This window comes from Euwallacea fornicatus, chromosome 6, assembly GCF_040115645.1.
Source record: "Euwallacea fornicatus isolate EFF26 chromosome 6, ASM4011564v1, whole genome shotgun sequence".
NCBI classification, from domain to species: Eukaryota; Metazoa; Arthropoda; class Insecta; order Coleoptera; family Curculionidae; genus Euwallacea; species Euwallacea fornicatus.
In genome coordinates this window covers 5,896,167-5,918,282 of record NC_089546.1, presented here as the reverse complement: position 1 = coordinate 5,918,282, position 22,116 = coordinate 5,896,167, and the positions used below count along the sequence as shown (strand labels likewise).

Sequence of the window (22,116 nt, the reverse complement as noted above, 5' to 3'; positions counted from 1 at the left end):
CTGTTGATGTTATATATCAAAAAGGATTATGTATCATAAAAACCTTAAAAAAACGAATGATCCGATGCGTTATTAATGACGTAGTGTCCTCTTGAAGATAATACAAGATAAACGAAATCTTATCGGGTCTGTGCCATTACCAGCCATCTATCTCTACTCAGTAAGGCGTGTGCATTGTCGCTTATGGTTGGTGTTTGTGCCTTCACTTTCTATATGCAAATAACGTCCCGTTTTTAATAGGTAGGTAAGTTCGATATTACTATCAAGATCTTCACTGGTATGTTGAAATTCGGTTGTCCGTTCTCATCTACTAACTATGTGAAATATACATATGTTTGTATTTTTAACAAAATGATCTTAAATCTGCGAGGAAATAAGAGGTTCAAAGGATTTTCAATTTGCGATTATTAACGTAATTGGCCTTATTTTAGCGTCAGCATTGCATATCTGGCTATTGTAATCACAATATGAATCGCATATTAATCAGTAGCAATTCATACCTAACAGTGACTTTACTTATTCGTGATCGGTATGTTAGTTTCTGAAAAGTAAATTTTAAGTTTTCTATTTTCTCCACGGAATTCTGGAAATGTTACAGTTTATCAGAAAGTAATTCTGCAATCTCCTTCAAGGATATATTTTCTTCCTCATTTTTGAGGAAATCAGAGAATCTAAGTGATATCATGGACACGTATACCTATTTTCGAGCTAACTGATTCTAATCATTTCATAGAAGATATAATCCTCGAAATATTTTAAAGCTAAATTGTATTCAAGTATGGAATTTTATATGGGGTATGTGATAATTGAATTAGTTAATCTTGTATTTTTATTATTGATCAATTAATGTAATATCGCGGATTATTGCCAATAAACTTGGATTTATCAGTTACGAGTTCATATTATCGCGAAGAACGAATTCCACAAAAAAAACACCTTTATATGGTCACATGTGTATCAAGTATTCTGCTCGTAGTCTAATAAAGGATTTCTTTCTTTATGCTGATTAGATAATTGAAGTATGGTCTCTAATTTCTGGAGTACTTCAAATTGGCATAATACCTGAATAACTGTTTGTCGTTATGATATAATAAAAGTACAATCTTATCTATAGAATAATAATTAGATTATCGACGTGTAATTGATTGCATTTACAATTATATATTTTACCACCAATATGATATGTATTTCATTAAAGGCAGTTTGTCCATTACCACATAGTGGTCTTGATTCTCAGGAATTTGCCTACGATCAGATAATGCAAAAATTATCAACAAGTTTAGAGCATATTTTAAGTCTTAGGTACATGAGCTTTCGACACGATATGATGCAATATTAGTAATTTACGTTAATAATTCAGAGATAATTATTATGTTATAGCCAATTAAGCGAAATTCGCCTGCATAAACTGCTTTATGGTGCTTCGTCTAAACGAATGTTTTATTTTTAATTATTTCCACTTACGCATACTTACATTAATGAAATAATAAGGAGCTATGCAGTCTTCTTCATTATTTCATTACAATTCAAATTAATGTAAATCAAATGCAGTTTGTGTGTTACAGTACCGACAATGGAGTCCCACCTGGAGCACCGACACAGAGTCGGGGTTCCGGACGCCGTCCTACTTGAGGACCACACCAGTGAAGACGCCTTCGTGAATAATTTACAAAAACGCTTCAACGAGGATGAAATTTATGTGAGCTAAAACTGAAATACGATCCACACGATATTTGATATATAAAATTTCAATTTTAGACGTACATCGGGCCAGTCTTAATCAGCGTAAATCCTTACAAACAGCTCAATATTTACACTTCTGCGGATGTTAAAGCTTACGAGAGGAAGAATTTCTTTGAGGTTCCACCGCACGTGTAAGTCCCCTATTTAATTCTTAAATGCGTCTCGTCAACGGTTTTTAATTTCGCACTTTCACCTACCGAAATTGAAAATTTGGAACATAAAATATGGCTCTGTTCAGTTATTGGTGGGACACCTAGTTTGTTTAGATTACGGTATATGGTCTTGATTGCAGGTTTGCTATCACGGACACGGCTTATCGTTCTCTTATTGAGGAGAGTAGAGAGCAGTGTATATTAATATCGGGTAAGTTTATTTGTCATTGGTACAAAGGAGATATGAGTAGAAAGTCTACGTCCTAGTGAATTCATCGACGATGAATAAAGAACAATTGAGGTTGAATGTTAGCAATACATACAAGCCACTCAGTTAAAGAAAATATTATTCATTTAGGCGAGTCCGGTTCAGGAAAAACAGAGGCATCCAAGAAAGTTCTTCAATACATCTCGGAGGTAACGGAGCGAAAAGGCGAAATCGAAAGAGTAAAAAACAAACTATTAGATTCGAATCCAATCCTTGAAGCTTTCGGTAATGCCAAAACTAATAGAAATATCAACTCCAGTCGGTTTGGGAAGTTTATGGACGTACAGTTTAATTATGAAGTAAGTGATTTGTATACACCGCATCTGTTGTTGGAGCTCAATCATGAGGATCTAAGAAACCATCAAAGATATGAAGTCGGTTAGCTTGAAGCAAAGTTATGTAATTTGAAATTCAAGAATGTACCGTTTCTGAACTTCAATTATTCTGATGACTTTTAAAGGTATTCGAAAAAAACTGAAATTTTGCAAACAAAAATTTTAATTTTTTCCTCAGCTTAATCGTTGAGGCTTGTTAAGCTCCAGAAACGACACCCTGTATAATCTTTGCATAAACACAATAGTGAGGAATTTTTCTGTGCAGGGAAACCCCGTCGGAGGTATTATTCTGAACTACCTCCTTGAAAAATCTAGAGTCATAAGACAAGCCCCAGGAGAAAGAAATTTTCACATTTTCTATCAGTTGTTGAACGGCGCCGATGAGGACACCATATCCAGGCTTTCGTTGATGAGAAATAGCAGCGCTTACTCCTATTTATCTAACGGGGTAGCATTTGAGCATCATTAAAGACTCAATTATCAGTATTTTAGTGGCTTCTCTTGCAGAAGTCATCCGATGTAACCATAAATGATAAGGCAGATTTCGTCGAGGTTAAAAAAGCTCTCACCACCTTGGAATTTTCGCAGGAAGAACAAAACGAGATGTTAGATGTAGTTGCCGGCATTTTGCATTTAGGAAATGTAGGGTTCTCGGAAGACAATGGCCGAGCCGTTATTCTAAAGCCTACGTTAATTGAGACAATTGCCAAGGTCAGATTTAATTACTTTGTTGGTTACGAGAAAGATCAATTCTCGTTATAAACCTAGAGAGTTAATTCTATCAGTATAAATTGATACCAGTTGTTTTTGTTGTAGCTCTTCAACTGTGATAGTGAGAAGTTCAAACTGTCGCTCAGTCAAAGAACCATTGAGACGATTAGAGATGTTGTGGAGACTCCGTTGGACAAGGATTTGGCAATGTATGCCCGAGACGCCTTGGCCAAGGCAGTTTACGACAGACTCTTTACTTGGTTGGTAAAGAAAGTTAACCTGTCATTGGTGCCTCGTGATAGCAGACGGAATTCCGTTTTAGGGATTTTGGATATATATGGGTTTGAGATTTTCGAAAAGAATAGGTATTAAGCAGAAATGTCATTAAGGCTAGTGGATGTGAGCGTGATATTGATTTCAGCTTCGAGCAACTGTGCATAAACTTCTGTAACGAAAAGTTGCAACAGTTGTTTATCGAGCTGACGCTAAGATCTGAACAAGAGGAGTATGAGAAGGAGGGGATCCAGTGGGAGCACGTGGTCTATTTCGATAACAAGATCATCTGCGATTTAATCGAGGAGAAGCACAAAGGTGAGTAACTAATTTCTCTCTACAAGAGCAAATTCTCTAACGCATCACAAAAGTTCTTTGTTTTTCAATAGAAGTTCACACTGCGCGAACTTCATTATTTTAATTTTAACGGAATCATAAAGCTCATTAAAAACCATTGTGGTTACTTTTTTGGTTGAAAGCTGCACCTTGAACTACATTCCATTATGCATATTTTTAGGTTTAATAGCGTTCATGGACGAAGAGTGCTTGCGACCGGGGGAGCCCAGCGATAAAACATTATTGACCAAATTCGACAAAGAACTCGGGTATCACAAGCATTATATTAGCCACGAGAAAGCTGACACCAAACTTCAAAAAGTCATGGGACGCGACGTAAGTTTCATGATGTTTTTATCAGCTTATTTGGTGAAGTAACTCAAAATAATTGATACTAATTTAAGTGACTTCGATAATTTTATGGTTATCGAGATCCTTATAGTTTACGTCCAGAAACAAACATCCTATATAATATGCAATGAAGATGTTCTTTTTACATGTGTCTTCTAACACTGAAGTTAACGGATGTTAACCTTTGAATGAGAAATATTGCTAAATTTATTTAAGATGTTCTTTATTAAGTGGGTAAAATTACATTTCCGATATAACTGGTCATTTTCATCAGGAATTTCGTCTAGTCCACTATGCAGGCTCTGTAACCTATAATATCGCTACTTTCATCGACAAAAACAACGATTTGCTCTACAGAGATTTAAGGGAAGCGATGTCCTCCTCATCGAACTCCATCATCCAGGCAATTTTCCCGGAGTCGGAGCAAAAAAGCAAGAAACGGCCCGACACCGCTATCACCCAGTTCAAAAATTCGGTTAATAATTTGATGAGTATTCTACGAGATAAAGAACCTTCATATATCAGATGCATCAAGCCCAATGATTTTCAGAAATCTGGTATAAACAAAAATTCTTCAAAAACCAGATTTATATAAAGCGATCCATTTATCATCACATTTTAGCCATCTTTGAGAACGATATAGTGAAACACCAAGTCAAATACTTGGGGTTGATGGAGAATCTAAGAGTTAGAAGAGCGGGATTCGCATACCGACGCACTTACGAACTTTTCCTTAAACGGTATAAATGCTTGAGCAAAGATACGTGGCCAAACTTCCCTGGTAGTGTCAAAGACGGCGTACAGCACTTGGTATGCGCGCTCGCTTACGAGGGTGCAGAGTACCAAATGGGAAAGTACGCAAACCCTCCTAGAGATATTATGATATTATAAATAGAAGTGTACTTTCTTTAGAACTAAAATCTTCATCAGACACCCTCAGACCTTATTTCGAACCGAGGATGCGTTCCAACTGAAAAAACACGAAATTGCGGCCATCATTCAGTCCCATTGGAAAGGTTTAATGCAAAGGAAGTGGTATTTAAAAACCAGAGAGTCCGTGATTGTGATTCAGAAGTACGTTAGACGGTATTTGGCCAGAACTAACGCCAAAAGAAGAAGGGAGGCTGCGAACACTATAAGATCGTAAGTTATTTAGTGTTATAATCAACCGTTTAGTTGGACACCAGGACTTTGGTTTATTTAAATTGCTATTTTTTAACTTTTTGACAGCTTCATCCGGGGCTACATCACTCGAAACGACCCCCTCAATAAGGATAATAAACGATTTATCTTAACCACTAAAATTAATTGGTTGCGGAGATTGGCGACGAAGTTGCCGCAAAACATTTTGTGTCGGACCTGGCCGTCAGCTCCTAAAGTTTGCGAGGAAGCCTCAAAGCTGTTAGAAGCTATGTACGCCGTTCACATGTCTAGGAGATACAGGTATACGATAAATTTCTTTTATTTGCTTATAATGATCGTTGTATTAAGATTGGCCCTAACGTCGAAAAGAAAGCGCGAGCTGGAATTGAAGGTGTTGGCCGAACAACTGTTTAAGGGTAAAATTGCATAAATTTAGTTGCTGTATTTTAAATATCGCTAATCAGGAAAGAAGAAGAGTTACCTTCAGAGCGTGCCAGAGCCCTTTCAGTCAAACCGTGTTTCTGATCAAGCCGCAGAATCTAAAAGGACGTACGCCAGTCAACTTAACGGGGATAAAGAAATTGTAAGGAACTTATTATCATCGGCATTTTATTGAATTATGCCGTTTGCCTTGTTTCCAGTACTCTACTTCAGTCATGAAGTATGACCGTCATGGTTACAAACCCAGGGAAAGGATTATAATTATAACCCAAAGCAATCTGCACGTTTTGGACGGCAAAGGGACGACGGCAAAACTGAAGCACATCTTTCCTCTTCACCGATTAAAGTTTGTCGTTACCCACGAGCAAGATAAACTAATGCTTGTCAGGATCCCCGACGATTTAATAAAAAAAGAAAAGGTTTGATTAGAGTGCTGATGCAGTTTGTTTTTGAAGCCCAACTATGGGGATCTCAGTAGCCGTAAAAAATATAATATCGGTTAGATGGGATAAAATTGCGAAATTTTGAGTTCAAAGGATAAGTTGTTTCGAACGGCACATTGTTAAACTCCAAGTTGCGCAATTTTGTCTGAATTTAACAGACCTCGTGCTTTTTATAGTTACTAAGATCCTTATGGGTAAGCTCCCAAAACGAACACCTTGTACATGGAAATATGGAATCGAACCTCATCACTTAATTTCAGGGCGATTTAATATTGGAAGTGCCTCATTTAATCGAAGCCATTACAATGTTAGTGGATGTTACAAAAGACCCGTCGTTGCTGACTATAATTGATACTTCAACGTAAGAAATTATTGAATCATTGTTGTTACAACCAGATCCAATAACCAATGTATTTAATTATTGTAATTTTTGTCTAATCAGAAGTTATGTTTTAGAATTGAACATCATATGAATGGTAAGAATGGCACAATAGAAATCCAAGTCGGAACTCCTGAAAGGATCCACAAGGATAAAAGTGGACATCTTCTTATAGTAAGACGCTTTCTAGGTAAATTTTTTTCGCCATTATTAACGCTGTTTTTTAGGTTTCTGCACCCTAAAGCTTGATGGAACTTGGAGCAAATTTATTAACATGATACTTGGCTACTTTAATTTAAAATATATTAAAAAACAGTAGGGAAAAAATGAAGGGGAATGTATACTAATTTGGGCACAAATGTTTCGAAAATTTTCGTTTTACATCTTAGTTTATAATGGTGAAAAGAAGCTTACGACCAATGGGCAATATAGTTTTACATGTCCTCGTTCTTGGCAATAGCCCTCAAAAAAACAACACCTATCAATTAACTAAATATCTAAGAATAGTATTAATCTACTTGTATATATAAGGTCCAAGAAATATAACATGTGCATAAAGGTTATACATACCGCGAACAGAAAGAAAGATTACACTCTTACCTGAATAAACACAATCGCGGACGTAATTTTCTTCTCTCATCCCTTCATACGTAAATGACTATTCCGAGGAAGTTATTTCTTCAGAGAATACTGTTTTAGCATATATTATTCAGGATAGTACCTTTACAACGCATACTATTGGGATATCCAGAACAATAAGAATTGTAGGCTATTTCAGGAATCATGATAGACTCTATGCGGGATATACCTATAATGCATTTCAAAAACGCAGCTTTTTCTTAATTTGATTGACTCAGTATTTTGGATATCTAATAGTGCGCACTATAAGAATGGCCATACCATAGATTCTACAATTTTCTTAATATATTATACACATTAAAAATATATGTATAGATATTCAACGCTACGTATATTATTTATATTCATCACTACGTATATTATTCACATTCAACGCTCCGTAAATTATTCATATTCAATTAAGAATTAAAATGTTTATTTTAAATTAGTAATATTTTTGCATGCACGTATTGCTCTTGTTGTTTGGTTCTTTCAGAAACTCTTCGTGACGTATCCTGTATATCTTGGTGAATCGCGTGGTTGCCGTATTTCTCCTTTGCATGTTTACAAATTTTTTGACAATATTTGACGGATTATATCTAAAGAAAGACAAGATGACGTGTGACATTCCGTAATTTACATTCTACATTTCACAACAAAACAAATTACCAAAATTGCTTGTTACAAAATCGAAGAGTTTTATAAGGTGTAGAATTTTTACACCACCCATGAATTAGCAATGCCAGCTTTTAGCTAAATGGCGATTTTTAAAAGAAGAGCCCAGCTTAAGGGAACCCGATTTACTGTGAGAATGAAAAAGAAGCGACCGACTTGCTAAATAATTCAAATGGCTGATATTAGTTGGTAAGTTTTTTTATTGTTGGAGCCTCATCTCTCTCGCAACCAGCCTATTTTTTTAACACCCACAATCAGAGATAATAAGCTTGTATTTATTGCTCTTGGAGATATCAGACATTACCAAATTGTCTATCAATTTAGACATTTTTGGCTAAGATACAAACATTTTTCAAGGTATAAATCTAATGGAGATAGAAAGGATTCCTACTCGAGCATGAGTGAAAGGGAAGTTATATTACATTCATTAGCAGAGGTCCAGTTAAGATTTTTATGTCCAGATGATTTAGATGAGGTGAGGGCATTATGTCAGGAATGGTTTCCAATTGAGTACCCTTTTTATTGGTATGAAGAAATTACTTCAAGCAACAGGTAATATTCTGTCTTACATTAATTATCTCACTATTATTAAAATAAATTGTAGAGTCAATAGCCTTAATGCCTTCAAATTGAAATCATTAATTTATTCTTTATTGAATAATGATGCACCCCATTATTCATGTAGGTTTGCATTTTATGACTTATTTCAGTTCATTTTATTCACTTGCTGCAGTATACAAGAAACAGATAATAGGCCTTATAGTAGCTGAAATAATACCACATTCCCGTTTGCATGAAGAGGATGCAGGGATTTTAGCAAAATCATTTAGTGATTGTGATATTGCATATATTCTCTCACTTGGGGTACTGAAAAAGTATCGTAGGAATGGGATAGCAACACTGCTGTTAGATTCCCTTTTAAAAAATTTAACCACTCCTGAAAGAAAGAAGGTAAAAGCAGCGTTTTTGCACGTTTTAACTACCAACTCAGCTGCTATTCGTTTTTATGAGAAGAGAAAGTAAGTAAATTTTACCACTTTGAGTTTAGGACAACAACAAGGAGGAATCTTTGCAGGTTTAAACTTCACACATTTTTGCCTTATTATTACTCAATTAAAGGAAGATGTAAAGACGGTTTTATGTATGTTTTGTATTTAAATGAGGGACATCCACCTTGGACCTTATAATATCCTTTTTAAGCGTTGCAGCTACAACACTGTATACATGGTGTTTTTTTTACACATCTCACCATAAAAAAACCTTCATGTATTTCAATTATTTATAAAATTTTCCTTAATACAGTGTACCGATTACATCAAATGTATGTGTGGCAGAGTAATGAAAGGAGCAGGATTTTTTCCCTGGGTCCTATTCAACATAAACAAGGCTTTAGGTTGGTTGTGGGGAGAGCACCATGAGTCAGCAACTCAAGATCATCACTGATTATTAAAATTATGAAACTTCAGTACCTGTCATTGAAGTGTTTTACCAAAAATGTATAGGAAATTAATTAAATCCTCGCTTTAAATGAATTGAATTCATTGTTAAAGGTTGTTTAAATCGGCACTTAGTCAGTTTTATTATTTATTGAAATTAACGCGACAAAGTGATATATTATATGTTAAAATAATTTATGTTGTTCAGTCTTTTATTATTTATGAAATAAGTCCTATATTGTGTTGATAATAAAGACCTAAATAAATTCTATGATAGTTGTGCCCATCTGCACAATATTTAGTTGTAGTGTCTTTCAGGAAAGACGATGATCACGTGACAACCAAAGTTCTTGTTAGTTAAGCAAGATACGTATATCCATTGCCTATCTGCAGGTAGTACAACTTTAAATAGACTGACGTATTTTTTAGACAAATCTAATGATTCTGTCAAAATTTTTCTATACTCCAATACGATTAAACGTAGCGCCAAGACTCGAATTTGTACTTGTCGATGGCTAATGGCTTCACTTTTAAACACTCCACCACTAAATCGTCTAACCTTCTATCGGACGTCCTAAAAGCGTTGTTTCATAGAATGAGGCATTCTTTGACTTTGTCAAAATTCCGATAAGACCTTGAGTTCGTTGTTAACGTGGAAAACTTCAGACGTGCGACACATCAGGTTCCTTAATTCATGTTCATATCACTCGACAGCCATAAGTCCTATGCTCAAAGGTATTTGACGGATCGTAGGTATTTATGTATTTGCAAGCATGTGGCGCCGACCCGAGCAGATTCAGAGATGACATCGAAATCAAACTACACTCCCTAATAATCATTATTTTCAAATCAAAATGGAAATACTACAATGCTGTTTTGTATAATAGCAATTGTTAATCTTAACACAGCAGTTTCTCAATTCTAATTTTTCATAGTCTTATTCTAAATACGTAATAAAAAATAAAAGTCGTAATCCTGATCGCAAGTGAGATACACCAATCAAAGCCACGAGAACAAGTAGTGTAATTCAAAACGAGCATTTTGCATTGATAATTACAAATCTTAATCATATAACCGACACAAGAAGAAAACCTTAAGTAGACAATTTGTCAATAACAGTCAACTATTGACTATCAAAGGTTTGTTTTTCGCATGATAAATCAATCCATCACTCAATACGACGAGTTGAAAAAGCTTCATACTTTCGATCGCTTCTTCGCTATAGCGTCCTCGACAGCCTTCAATTGTTTTAGCAACTCCTCTCTTCTGGAGGTAGCCTTTTTAGATTTGGGATCTCCGGGGGGTGGCGAGCTAGCCGGTCGTTTCTTGGTTGTCACCTCGACTTTGGCGACATCAGGTTTGCGAGGGCCCGATGGGTTCTTTAAATTTATTTTAATTTTATTTTTTTCAGGGGGAGCGTTCTTTAATGCGATTGCTTTGACAAATTCTGGAACGAAAGAAAACGTGACACGTTTTGCTGTTGTCGTGTACTGAATAAATACCCACCTGACGTCTTCCTAACGTCCCGTGCGGGAGGAGAATTGCTGCGGTTGGACGAGCTACTGGACTCGCTACTATCTGAGTCACTGGAGCTGCTTCCAGAACTTGATCCTGAACTGGATCTGGATGAATGCCGTCTATTCTTTACTCTCGCGAGTGCCGCCGCCACGGCTAATTTACTCCGTGTTCTGCCATAGTCCTCTCTTGATGAAGGCGCGGGAGGATTGGCTGCCCCAGTTACCCGCATCATCCCTGATCATTAATGATAGTGAGATAAATTAAATTTTAATCGCTCGTACAGGTAATTAAGGTGCGTTTGGCGGGTGTCTCATTCATGAGTTACGTGAGCAACGGGGGAGGCATTTTCCTCTCTTATAGCTTACGAAAAAATTCTTCTCTACACATAACACATACAGTAAAAATCAGCTATCTAGGTGGATACAAAAATTAAGATGAATTAGGAAGTGTTCGCTAAAATTATGAAAATTAAATGCCAAAACAAAAAACGATCTATGGTCTTCTTTTTAGTTGTTTTTGTTGCTGACGTGCAAAAACTCCACTTAATTTTCCTATCTACCTAGACGTGATTTTCTCTGAATACAGGATTAGCTATAGAGGGAAAAATTTGCGAGAATAACATTTTCCAAACGGCTCGATATTCGTATAATACTCGCAAATGTAGAGAAGTTTTCTGAATGCCATATATTTAACACGACAGCCAAAGTGGTCACAAAGTTGCTTAATAAACTAAATACATCAAGGTGACAATGGTGCTTATATCATTCTTGTAAAACCACATTAACAATCCTGATTACCTTTCCATCGTAAATATTTAAGGAGCATTGGATATTCTGTAGACGAAAACAAATTCAGTACACAGGACCGAGTGTTAAATGGCCACATTTCCTAAACCTCAAGATAGAAACCACATCCATCACTATCAGAAACTCACCTGGAGATGGTGCTCGTCTTCTGGGTGCAGGCGGGTTCATTAGCGCAGCCCTCTCATTAGCTGCTTTCCTCTCAGACACTATTACAGAGGGAGAAACCTGTCTCGCTCCCGGTTGTTTTGATCTAGACCTGTCACGCCTGTAAGCGGATCGAGAGCGATATGAACTCTTGCTGCTCGCCGAGCTACTGCGTGATGAACTGCTAGAGTACGAACTCGAACCTGAGCTGTATGATCGCTTTCTATCTTTCCTGCGGCTCGGAGATTTCGACCGCATCCAAGGGTCCTGCCACTCGTCACCTCTGGTTGGCCGCTCGTCCTTATTTTCTGTTCTCTGAACAATCACTTCTCTTTTTGGTTTTCTTCGTTCTCGGTCGCGCTCGCGATCACGTGCTTCGGGACGTTCAAGAGCGCGCGGAGGAGGCTCTTCCTCATACTTTGGATTGTAATAGTCGGGGGGTGGTCCTCGCGGAGGAGGCATTTCTCGGTACGGCCTTGGATGTTCCCTGCGTGGAGGCATGTACTCATTTTCATACATGATAGGTCGCCGACCGTAATACTCCTCAGGAGGCGGTCTAGCCACGTACTCCGGAATATGTCGGACATATCTGGGTTCCGGCGACGGAATCCTCCCGTAATAGCCGTTCTCTTTATCAAATTCCTCTTGCGCTATGCTCAAATTCATTTTCTTTTCTTCGAAATCAATGTCCTGCTCCTTTCGACGCATGGATTTCTTCAGCATCTCCTTTGCAGTCCTTAGACCCCTCTCCCAGGCCGATTCAACATGGGGTGGTTCGGGCTTGTAGTGTCTATCATCCCCCATCCTCCCCATGCCGTATTCGCCGGGAAGCATAGGTCTCACCATGTCGAACATAGTATAATTGCCTAAAAGAAAAGTTCAACTTTGCTTTTTCCTTCCATTGAAAGTTATATTATGATTACCTTTGTCTGTAACGCCTGGATGCAAGAATCTACAACTGGCACCCCATGTACAGGCACCTCGCGAAAAAAATCGACATATCGGTCTCGGTTCGGTCTCTTCGGGTCTTGCATCATCTTCATCAGTAACCTAAAGAAAACCAAATACATATTCAAACAAGATTTAAAAGTGAACAACTTTTTTGTAATTGAGATTCTCTAAGCTTCACATTCTTTCCCTTACCTCTCCCTCTTCTAATTCTTTCTCTTCTTTGACAATTGCTTGATGATCTTCTTTATCTTCTTCGCCTTCTTCCTTTTCATCATCCTTTGACTTTACTTCCTCACATTCCCCATCTTCTGCTTCAAAATCTAGCTGTTCTTCGCCTTCGTCAGGTCGAGCATTAGTCAGGGACCCGTCCACAAAAGGCTGCTAAATCAATTCATATTAAAAATATACATATTACTGATAGCAACACAACCTTTTTCTCAACATTGCGCGATTTGTCATCCAAATCCTCTCTATGATCATTTTTTTCTTCAGCTTTCAGTTCGTTGTGCTTTTTTGACTCAACTGGTCTCTCATTCTCAGAATGTCCTCCTATTGAATCCTCAAGATCTGACACGTCAGAAAGATCTTCATGTGTAATTGTAACTTTGCCTTTTTCCGCCTTATTCCTTGAACTGCCGTGATCCGATTCCATGTCACCTGAAGTTTTAAGTCCAAATAACCTCAATCGGTAATAAAACAAAATCGTTACCATCAGATATGTCCTCAGGTCGCGTATCGGTTGCACGCGTAACATCTTTGTTTTTTCTTGCGGAAGAATCGACGCTGCCAATCGAAGAGTCTGAAGCACTGCCACTTTTACTTCGATTTCTGGACCCTCGCGAGGTTGAGCGGCTCGAGCTTCTTCCTCTCAAATTTCTTGAGGTATCATCTTCACTGTCTGATCCCTAATTTTGGCAGGTTAGATATTGAGATGTCTGCAAATTTGTAAAACATACTCTCGATTTGAGGTGCACTTTTTGAGGATTGCGCGGAACTCTAGGACTAACAGAATTGTCCCTTGAGCTTACTGGTGATCGCAGTCCTCTAGGACTAGCCCTAGATGAATTGGGTGTAGGGGGAGGAGAGACACTGCCATGAGAAAGTGTCGACTTGGGTGTTAATGGTTGGCTGCTGTGATTACTTCTTTCAGGGGATCTTCCATATGACAAAGCCGAGTTGGATCTAAGACATTCTATATTAAACCAAGGTACACACATTCTGTTATTTTATTAATTCAAGGAAAAGTGGAACTGGGGAAGCAAACACTACTTCATTTCATATTCACCTACCTGCTTCTATGTACTACAGGGCTCAATGAATCGGCCTTTTCAGGACTTCGTGGCCCATTCAATACAGAACGTTCTGGAGATAGAGACGGACTTTTTGGTGTATTGGAGTGGCTTCGTGACCTAGATCTATTTATACATCATGAAAATACAACACTCTGTTGGGAAATTTAGAATACCTGTTGCTGTCAGGACTTTGAGGTTCAGTACCTGGACTCTGAGAATGGCTACGGGGTGTTTGAGACCTAGAGTGACTTTGAACATCCTCATTATCACTTTCATTACTAGAAGACCCACTTCTAGAGTTGTCAGACTCCATGACTGGCATTGCCCCAGCTGAGGACAACAATTGGGCAACTCAATGTATTGGCAAAAACATTAACTAAACTATACTTAATACTGTATATGTAACCAATTAAATGATATTACCTGAAGTTTGTCAGACAAAGGCAATAATTAAAGGTATTTAGTATTGCTTCTTGGTCTTCCAAGTTGGCAGGAACCAATTAGTGAAATTAATAGAAAATACAATAATATAAGAATTCTAACAATTATATAAGTGGAGACTACAGGCTCAGATGTTGGCATATAGGCTGCTCCAAAACAATGCACAAAGTCATTTTCCAACATTTTTTAATCAATAAAGAACCACATAGGTTCAACAGGCTTGGATCCATATCAATATACTTCTGAGCATTCTGTCATAAGCTGTTAAGGAAATGATTTGTCAATAGGCTAATATTATATGCAATAATTAGCCATCCTCCCACTAATTTATAAGTGTTGTGTTCAATAGATTTAAATGTAAACCATAAAACAGATTATGCAAACTTAAAAAATAAATCTATAAAAAGATCACAAATTTAATCATTTCACATAATTACAAATGTTGTCTCTTGTTGCTTCTGTGGGAGCGGGTTATTACACTCCATTCCAACATTTAAATGGAATTTAGTTTGCAGTTAAAGTTAACTACACACAAAAGATTCACCTCTAAGTGCCAAATTATTAAAGTTCCGCAAAGTCTAGTGAGAACACAAAGTTCCTGTTGAAATGACAACTAAAAGCTTGCCATTGGTTCTTTTGTAAAATTTGGTCAGAAGAATAATTTCCATAGAAATTAGAATAGGCCATTGACTAGTCTCTCGGATTCGATGGAAATTACCTTCCATATAACGATGCCAGTACATGTTCAATTGGTCCTTATCTTAATATAATAAATAAAGTCTGGATGGATCCCCTGTGAAGTTGGTCTTACCTGCGAAGAGCCGCAAACTCCCCTGTTACCATTTAAACACTTCAACTTCAAAAAGAATTTTGGTCGCTTCATTCTTCTAGTAAAACCCCAATACTACTTTTAAATGACTTTACTCGCGGCACAAACTACTAATTGTCTCTCGCGTATACTTTACATTACGAACTACATTGCGGACATTCGACTTTTATAACTGTATATATGGGCACATTTAGGATGGAAAAGAACTGTTATTTCCACTTTAAATGACACAAACTTGCCTGCCTTACCTTTTTAGGGTTTCGTTGATGTTCGGTATTGCTGTGAATAACTAATTGTTATTTTAATTGTTGGAGGAAATCCAAAAAATCCTTACAGCGAATTTCCCCAAACACGCTCTATGCTTATAAAGGAAAATGGCGGTCAGAACCATGAGCGATAAATGTTTCAGGCTCGACAGATGACATTTGAAATTGTCATTGTCACTGAAAACAAAGACGCCTTTATCAGCAAACTCATAAATTATAAGTAAAATAAATATATTGATGAATTGCTATTAATATTTTTTATTCATGTTTTTCTCAGTCAATATATTTAAGTTATTAAATACATATTTAAAATCATGTGTTGCAGGTTTTTTGTCAGCTTCCCGCTAGATTAAAATTTTTAATGCGCCAATAGATTGTTGGAGAAATTATCTATATTCCATATTGCACTATTTCTTTGACTTTCTCACAAATGCCACGTTGCCAGTTCTGAATGTATGGTCTAGGTTTTTGTAAATCAAGTGATGCGTTGTATTGTTGTGAAACTGGAGTGTATCTATTAAAATCATCAAAATTTTAGAAAATATTAATTTTTTTAATACGCGGTCCGTCATGGTAATTGCTTTAGGATTAGAGGGCAGTGCCAATAAGTTAGGCGTTGGTATCATTAAAGACGGTATTGTTCTTTCTAATCCAAGGAAAACATACATAACACCACCAGGTGAAGGGTTCATGCCTAAAGAAACTGCCCAGCACCATCGACGACATATTTTAGAAGTTCTTAAGTTAGCCCTGGATCAAGCTAAGGTATATTGCTTAAATCTCAAGTCTCATTATTGCATCATGGCTTATGTTTAGTTCGGTAAAACATGCCCCTTATAAAATTTTACATTCATAAGGAATGCATTGGTGCCATAGTAATGGCTAATCAAGAAAAACAAATTTTATATGTGTATTCTTATACATATATCAGGGTCAGGTTTAACAGAACTCTGTTTAAGCCATAGAGAGCAACATTTTTAGAGATAATTCAGTCTAATTCAAATATGCTTTAGCTTTCAAAGTCACAGTAGTTGTGAATTACCCATGGGTAGGTTGCTCATGATTTTTATGCATTAAAACACCTCAGAAATCCCTTGGAAGTACCTTAAAATATACACATGATAATTCATTATATTTGAAGCAATGAATATTTTATTTATTAGCATTTCTACAAAAATCTATAAAATAGTGAAGTTTTCACTTTTTTTCTAAATGCTTCAATATTAATATGTATAAAGCATTAAAAGCCTAATTTTCTTTTTCTATTCAGATATCACCTCAAGATTTGGATGTAATTTGTTACACAAAAGGGCCAGGAATGGGGGCTCCTTTGGCTACAGTGGCAATTGTTGCTAGGACAATTGCTCAATTATGGAATAAACCAATTTTAGGTGTCAATCACTGTATTGGACGTATCCTTATATTTTTCCTAGTACCTACATGGATGGTGACTTTAGTAAATGGTGTTAGTAAGTTTCTACTGAAACTTACTTGAATAACTATCAATAATAAAGTAAAGTAAAAAAAACCTTAAATTGATGGATTTGGAAACATTTTATTTTAGTCATTAGTAAATTTTAGATTTCATAGGTTGTAGAATTTTAAATTTGTACTAGAATTTTGCAAGGAGCGTTTACTGGCACTTTGAATAAGAAGTCTATAATTACTTACAATATTTCTTTAATACATGATTAGATATTGAAATGGGAAGATTAATAACTGGTGCCAAAAATCCCACTGTCCTCTATGTAAGTGGAGGGAACACTCAAATTATTGCTTATGCAAGGAAAAGGTACCGAATATTTGGAGAAACTATAGATATAGCTATAGGGAATTGTCTAGATCGATTTGCTAGAATTTTAAAATTATCTAACGACCCTAGTCCAGGATATAATGTTGAACAATTAGCCAAAATAGGGTCAAAATATGTTCCTCTACCATATTGTGTCAAAGGAATGGATGTCAGCTTTTCAGGTGAGTAAATAACTTAGAGAGTTATAAAGCTTATAGTGAACCAAGTTCCAAGGAATTCTTAGCTATCTAGAAGAAAGATCAGATGCTTTATTGATACAAGGCTTTACTCCAGAAGACATGTGCTTTTCTCTTCAAGAAACCATCTTTGCAATGCTAGTTGAAACTACAGAACGGGCACTAGCTCATTGCAATTCAAATGAAGTTCTAATTGGTAAGTTTGCATTCTATTGAAAGGTATGTGTGTTTCTTATCCTTAACTATGTAGAGAACAAGCCAATTTTTAGTAGGTGGAGTGGGGTGCAACCTACGTCTGCAAGAAATGATGGGTGAGATGTGTAGTGAAAGAGGGGCTACCTTGTTTGCTACAGACGAACGTTTTTGCATCGATAATGGGGTAATGATTGCTCATGCTGGGTATGAAATGTTTAAATCTGGAAATCAAATGTCATGGAAAGAGTCATTTATTACACAAAGGTACAGGACTGATGAGGTTGAAACAACATGGAGGAATGATTGATGGAAGGTGAATAGAATTCTTTTTGTAATATTTTTCTTCAATAAATACGTCTATAATTCTCTTTTACATTTTTTTTTTCAATTATACTGTTATTGTTACACAGTACACTGTTTTCATTTTATATTCTATGAATTTAGTTCAGTTAAAAACTTTTATATATGTATATGACAATATCTGTGGAACAATCTTCATTGAAAATTTAGTAATTAATGAAATGTTATCTTATCTTCATAATGAATCATAAACTACATTTATTAATTTTATTTCAGATTTTTGGCTCTGTAAATTGTAGGTAATTTTCGAGGCCTGCCACACCCATTATCAGATAAATTCTTCTGTTGAATAGTAGCCATTTCAATGATTGTTGATTCATCGATTTTCATAACTTTACTTAAGCTGCTTTGTCCACTGTAAGAGGCTATAACTGGAGGCAGGGAAAATTTATCTACGAAAAATAATATACATTATAACTCGTAGATATACAGGTTAAGTGAAATACTCTTCTCTTACCAGACATAATACCGTGTTTTAAAAGAAAATTGCAGGGGTTAGGCTTTAGCATAGATTGTTTGTAGACTAGCATGTTATGTAATTTTCCAGAGTATTGAGCCTTAGTAAGGATTTTATGTCTTGGGGTCTGGTGAGATGCGATCCTGTTCAATGAAATGTCTTTTTCTTTAAAATGGTTACCATTAGTTTGGACGGGAAAAACGTCAAAATGCATATAATTTTTCAAACCGAATCTTTGTTTGTTCTGCAGTTGTATCTAAAGTACTTATGGCGCTATTGAATTTTGTCTTATGTAATAATTACGACTTACATATTGCGCCCTCATTTCATCAAGTAGTACCCTTAAAGCTTTTGCTTCCTCGTTAGCTCTTGACATTGCAGCACTTTTCTCAGAAAGTAGCATTTGTAAATTATTTTTCATTTCATTTAATTGAATGTTTTTTTTTGCAATTGCCAACACGTTATTTTCTTTGAGCTCTAGCTCTAACACCAAAAAAATATTTTTTTAAACAATTCAACGGGAATAGGCTAAAATCTTGCCTATCTTATCCCATTTCTCACTCGACTTTTGCAGATCTTTGTTTGCCTTTTCGCACTCAACCGCATAAAATCGCTCGATTAGAGACTTTTTTTCCGCAGCATCGACCTTGTTGGCTTCCTTCTTGGCTGTCAACTGGATAGTAAGGTTGTCCGATTTACCCTTGATGAGTTGGAGTTGTTTTTCGTAATTTTCGACATTCGCTAAAACCACAAATCAAGTAGATAGGTGACTAAGTAATACCAAGTATTATATGTAAATTTAAAAGTGTCAAATTTCTGGTTTTAAATAAACTGCGCATCAAATTAAACGGACCGTTTGGTATTGGGATTCCCTTGACCGATTAATTAATTTCACAATCATGTTGGCTTTTTTAACAACATAATCTTTTTAGACCGTCATTGGAGTTAGTAAATTTTAACCATTGTACATGTATAATTTCTGTGGCATTCTATTTTTAAGCAAAAAAATGTTATTTATAATAATCTTTATTTATTTTATGGATGTCCAATTCTCCAAAAGCTACAATAATACATATACCTACATTTGTAATCCCAAACATAACAATTGGCGAAGTTGCCGCATTATATCTTTTCTATGCGGACCCTTTAAAACAGCTATTACTTCCTACGAAGTTAAATTATCGCATAAATAATATATAAATCTATTGTTAAATTGAACACACAAGCAGCGCAAATCTGACAAAATGTATTTTTAGCAGCTTTTCAGATATTTAGGTCTAACCATTTGGTAAAATTTGTAGTATTTCGGTTAATTTGAAAGCGTTTTTCTTACTTTACCATTGTTGCTAATTTAAAGATTTTCGTAAGAGCGATAATAAGGAAAATATGCATTGGATTAGATGTAATGAATAACCCTGTAGATATTTCCCTGTGGTCTAATTTTATTATAACATATTTGGATTATCCAAAAAGTGGATATAGTATTCCCTTACCGGCAAGGTTTTCTTCGAAACTTGGTTCTAAATCATGCTCTAACATCAGTGCCTGAATTTCTTTAAGTGTATGTTGATCAGCATTTTCACTGTCGAGGAAATTTTGTAAGAACGCTGCGTATTCGCTCATTAAAGACGTCCCATGTAGAGAACAAAAAGACTAATAAAGATTCTGAAACTAGATAAGAAAATGGTAGGTAATGTATACTCACTTCAGTCATTAATTCTAATGTGAAACCGTCTTCCGACATTTTTCCTTGTGGAGATTCATTAATTTCTCTTTTATCTATTTTTTAAAAATGAATATTTTTAATTTGCTGCAATTTGTGAACAAAATGGCAGTTCTTAGATCCAAACCACGCATATTCCGGAATGGCCTCGGAAAACAAATGAATTCTTGAAGGATGTAAAGACTTTTCAACTGCAAAACGGCATGCGATGGAATCCTCATTTGTGTTCTCCTCCTCCTCCTCCTTTGGGACACGTTTGAAAGATAAGTACAAATGATCATCGGCATACTTTTATGGGAACAAGAAAACGCCAAAGAAATTTATTGTGGTGTGGTTCGTGCCCAATATCTCAGGCTAGTTTTCAATAATTAATTTATGACCAACAATTTTAACACAATTTTTTTTTATTTGTTAATAAAATTTAAACATTGGAAGTACCATGCTTCTGGTCAGAAGTAGCAGAAATTGAGGTTAATCAATTTAGGCAACCACCGAAACGTTGGTTCTCATATGTGCGTACCCATGAAAGTAAGGACTTAAAGACTGAGGAAATAATGTATCTATAAAATACCTACAGAATGACGCACTAAGAACTGCATCAATGCATTATGGAAAAATAGACGAATACATTTTCGGGAATACCAAAAGTGGATGTCAACTTGGTCATTGTTAATGGAACACTTTAGAATCTTGCTTTATCGCTTTTGCTTAATGCGATTTAGGTATTTTCTATCTGTTCTTGAAACTTATTCTTGTACAGGATTTATTAGCTGTTAATTATTAGTCGTTGTCGTATGCAACTGCCTACTCGCTTATGACGTGAATTACAAACAAATCAGGTTTATTAATTTTTTATTGGCACATGTCAGAGGTCGTGATACGAATTGGCCTTTCTAACTACCATTTAAGCTCGCTAATTTCGATCTGAAAAAATATAGCGAAATTCGTTTCATGGAATGTATACAGGGTGCTACAGCGCGTTAATGCAAGAGAAGATGCAGGATCGGTCGAAATAAGGTGATCGTAATTAATGCTGCAATCGCGTATTTTGTGTCACAGAAAAACGGATCAATCGATTCCAATCAGAGAAAAATTTATGTTCCATGAGGCCTCGGGTTACTACACAGTTTGATTCTGAAGTATTTCGTTTATTTTTTAAAATTTCCAGTGCGATTGAAGACTGGAACGTCTCAAATTGAATAGCGTGGACGCACGCCCCCTTCGCATACCGGTCGAAGACCATGCCGGATGATCCGAAAGGCGCCCATGGTCCAGATGTCGAAAAGCGAATTTTGGGCCGAGTCTGAAAACAAGCAAATAAATAAAAAGTGGACTTCGAATCGGGTGGGTTGAGTGTATTTTAAGACCCGTAATGCCTAAATTTAAGGTCCTCGAGTTATTTTTAGATATGCAACAAGTCGTTCCGCAACGGAAGATTAATAATCGAGATTTAAATCTGGCGTAAGAAATAAGTTCGCATTCGGGATACCATAAATTAAATTGTTGGAATGCAGAAGCAGCATCATGAAATAGATGCCCGGCTTCTTTAGCGATTTACTGCCGTTCTGCGGTTCAAAAGTGATTTGTTTGTTTTTATAGGCGCCAGAGGACGAGATGAAGCAACTGGGGCATTTGTCATTCGTGTGGAATTTTCGATTTAATACAGATCGGAATTTCTGCCTTCTAGACCTTTTTGTTTCTTCATTTGCCTGATGCTTTGTCCTATTTTATCGCACATGCCATGCCATTCATTATGTTGGTTGAATGGTTAAGGATTGATAGGTCCTTAATTGCGGGCATACTTGAGGAGCCACCGAATAGCCTGGAGGCGGAGTTTACGC

At 36.3% G+C, this 22,116-nt stretch overlaps 5 protein-coding genes across 9 annotated transcripts; 3 read left to right on the top strand and 2 right to left on the bottom strand.

Annotated features, from left to right (window-relative positions):
- Positions 1-136: 136 nt before the first annotated feature.
- On the top strand, positions 137-7,537 carry Myo61F (Myosin 61F). The gene is made up of 20 exons (XM_066283320.1): positions 137-240; positions 1,566-1,699; positions 1,759-1,874; positions 2,036-2,106; positions 2,254-2,462; positions 2,764-2,946; positions 3,006-3,209; positions 3,315-3,574; positions 3,631-3,800; positions 4,000-4,154; positions 4,444-4,726; positions 4,792-5,023; positions 5,082-5,312; positions 5,400-5,612; positions 5,661-5,728; positions 5,777-5,895; positions 5,954-6,172; positions 6,457-6,557; positions 6,653-6,749; positions 6,803-7,537. Exons 2-20 carry the CDS (start codon positions 1,574-1,576, stop codon positions 6,815-6,817), a joined length of 3,072 nt encoding a protein of 1,023 aa, XP_066139417.1. The 5' UTR covers positions 137-240; positions 1,566-1,573; the 3' UTR covers positions 6,818-7,537.
- Positions 7,538-7,816: 279 nt separating this feature from the next.
- Positions 7,817-10,638, top strand: Naa60 (N-alpha-acetyltransferase 60). Of its 2 annotated transcripts, XM_066283249.1 has the most exons (6): positions 7,817-8,057; positions 8,226-8,420; positions 8,473-8,549; positions 8,602-8,887; positions 8,944-9,054; positions 9,176-10,638. In XM_066283249.1, exons 1-6 carry the CDS (start codon positions 8,041-8,043, stop codon positions 9,309-9,311), a joined length of 822 nt encoding a protein of 273 aa, XP_066139346.1. In that variant the 5' UTR covers positions 7,817-8,040; the 3' UTR covers positions 9,312-10,638. The 2 variants fall into 2 exon arrangements, with proteins under 2 accessions (XP_066139346.1, XP_066139347.1); XM_066283250.1 differs by lacking the exon at positions 8,473-8,549 and having other exon boundaries at positions 7,818-8,057; positions 8,579-8,887.
- Positions 10,130-15,687, bottom strand: LOC136339764 (zinc finger CCCH domain-containing protein 18). Of its 3 annotated transcripts, none has more exons than XM_066283231.1 (11): positions 15,534-15,687; positions 14,189-14,345; positions 14,013-14,138; positions 13,680-13,905; positions 13,433-13,628; positions 13,154-13,380; positions 12,916-13,104; positions 12,696-12,822; positions 11,757-12,638; positions 10,811-11,056; positions 10,130-10,751 (listed from the first exon to the last, which is right to left on the bottom strand). In XM_066283231.1, the coding sequence occupies exons 2-11, from the start codon at positions 14,335-14,337 to the stop codon at positions 10,501-10,503; spliced, it is 2,619 nt and encodes an 872-aa protein (XP_066139328.1). In that variant the 5' UTR covers positions 14,338-14,345; positions 15,534-15,687; the 3' UTR covers positions 10,130-10,500. The 3 variants fall into 3 exon arrangements, with proteins under 3 accessions (XP_066139328.1, XP_066139330.1, XP_066139329.1); XM_066283233.1 differs by having other exon boundaries at positions 12,916-13,101; XM_066283232.1 differs by having other exon boundaries at positions 15,268-15,674.
- Positions 15,688-16,018: 331 nt separating this feature from the next.
- Tcs3 (Probable tRNA N6-adenosine threonylcarbamoyltransferase Tcs3) lies at positions 16,019-19,575 on the top strand. 2 transcript variants are annotated; one of them, XM_066283245.1, is made up of 6 exons: positions 16,024-16,316; positions 16,822-16,963; positions 17,247-17,525; positions 17,578-17,736; positions 17,810-18,048; positions 18,312-19,575. In XM_066283245.1, exons 1-5 carry the CDS (start codon positions 16,122-16,124, stop codon positions 18,040-18,042), a joined length of 1,008 nt encoding a protein of 335 aa, XP_066139342.1. In that variant the 5' UTR covers positions 16,024-16,121; the 3' UTR covers positions 18,043-18,048; positions 18,312-19,575. The 2 variants fall into 2 exon arrangements, with proteins under 2 accessions (XP_066139343.1, XP_066139342.1); XM_066283246.1 differs by lacking the exon at positions 18,312-19,575 and having other exon boundaries at positions 16,019-16,316; positions 17,791-17,930.
- LOC136339773 (uncharacterized) lies at positions 19,067-20,807 on the bottom strand. The gene is made up of 3 exons (XM_066283253.1): positions 20,258-20,807; positions 20,046-20,205; positions 19,067-19,293 (listed from the first exon to the last, which is right to left on the bottom strand). The coding sequence occupies exons 1-3, from the start codon at positions 20,294-20,296 to the stop codon at positions 19,067-19,069; spliced, it is 426 nt and encodes a 141-aa protein (XP_066139350.1). The 5' UTR covers positions 20,297-20,807.
- Between the last annotated feature and the right edge of the window lie 1,309 nt (positions 20,808-22,116).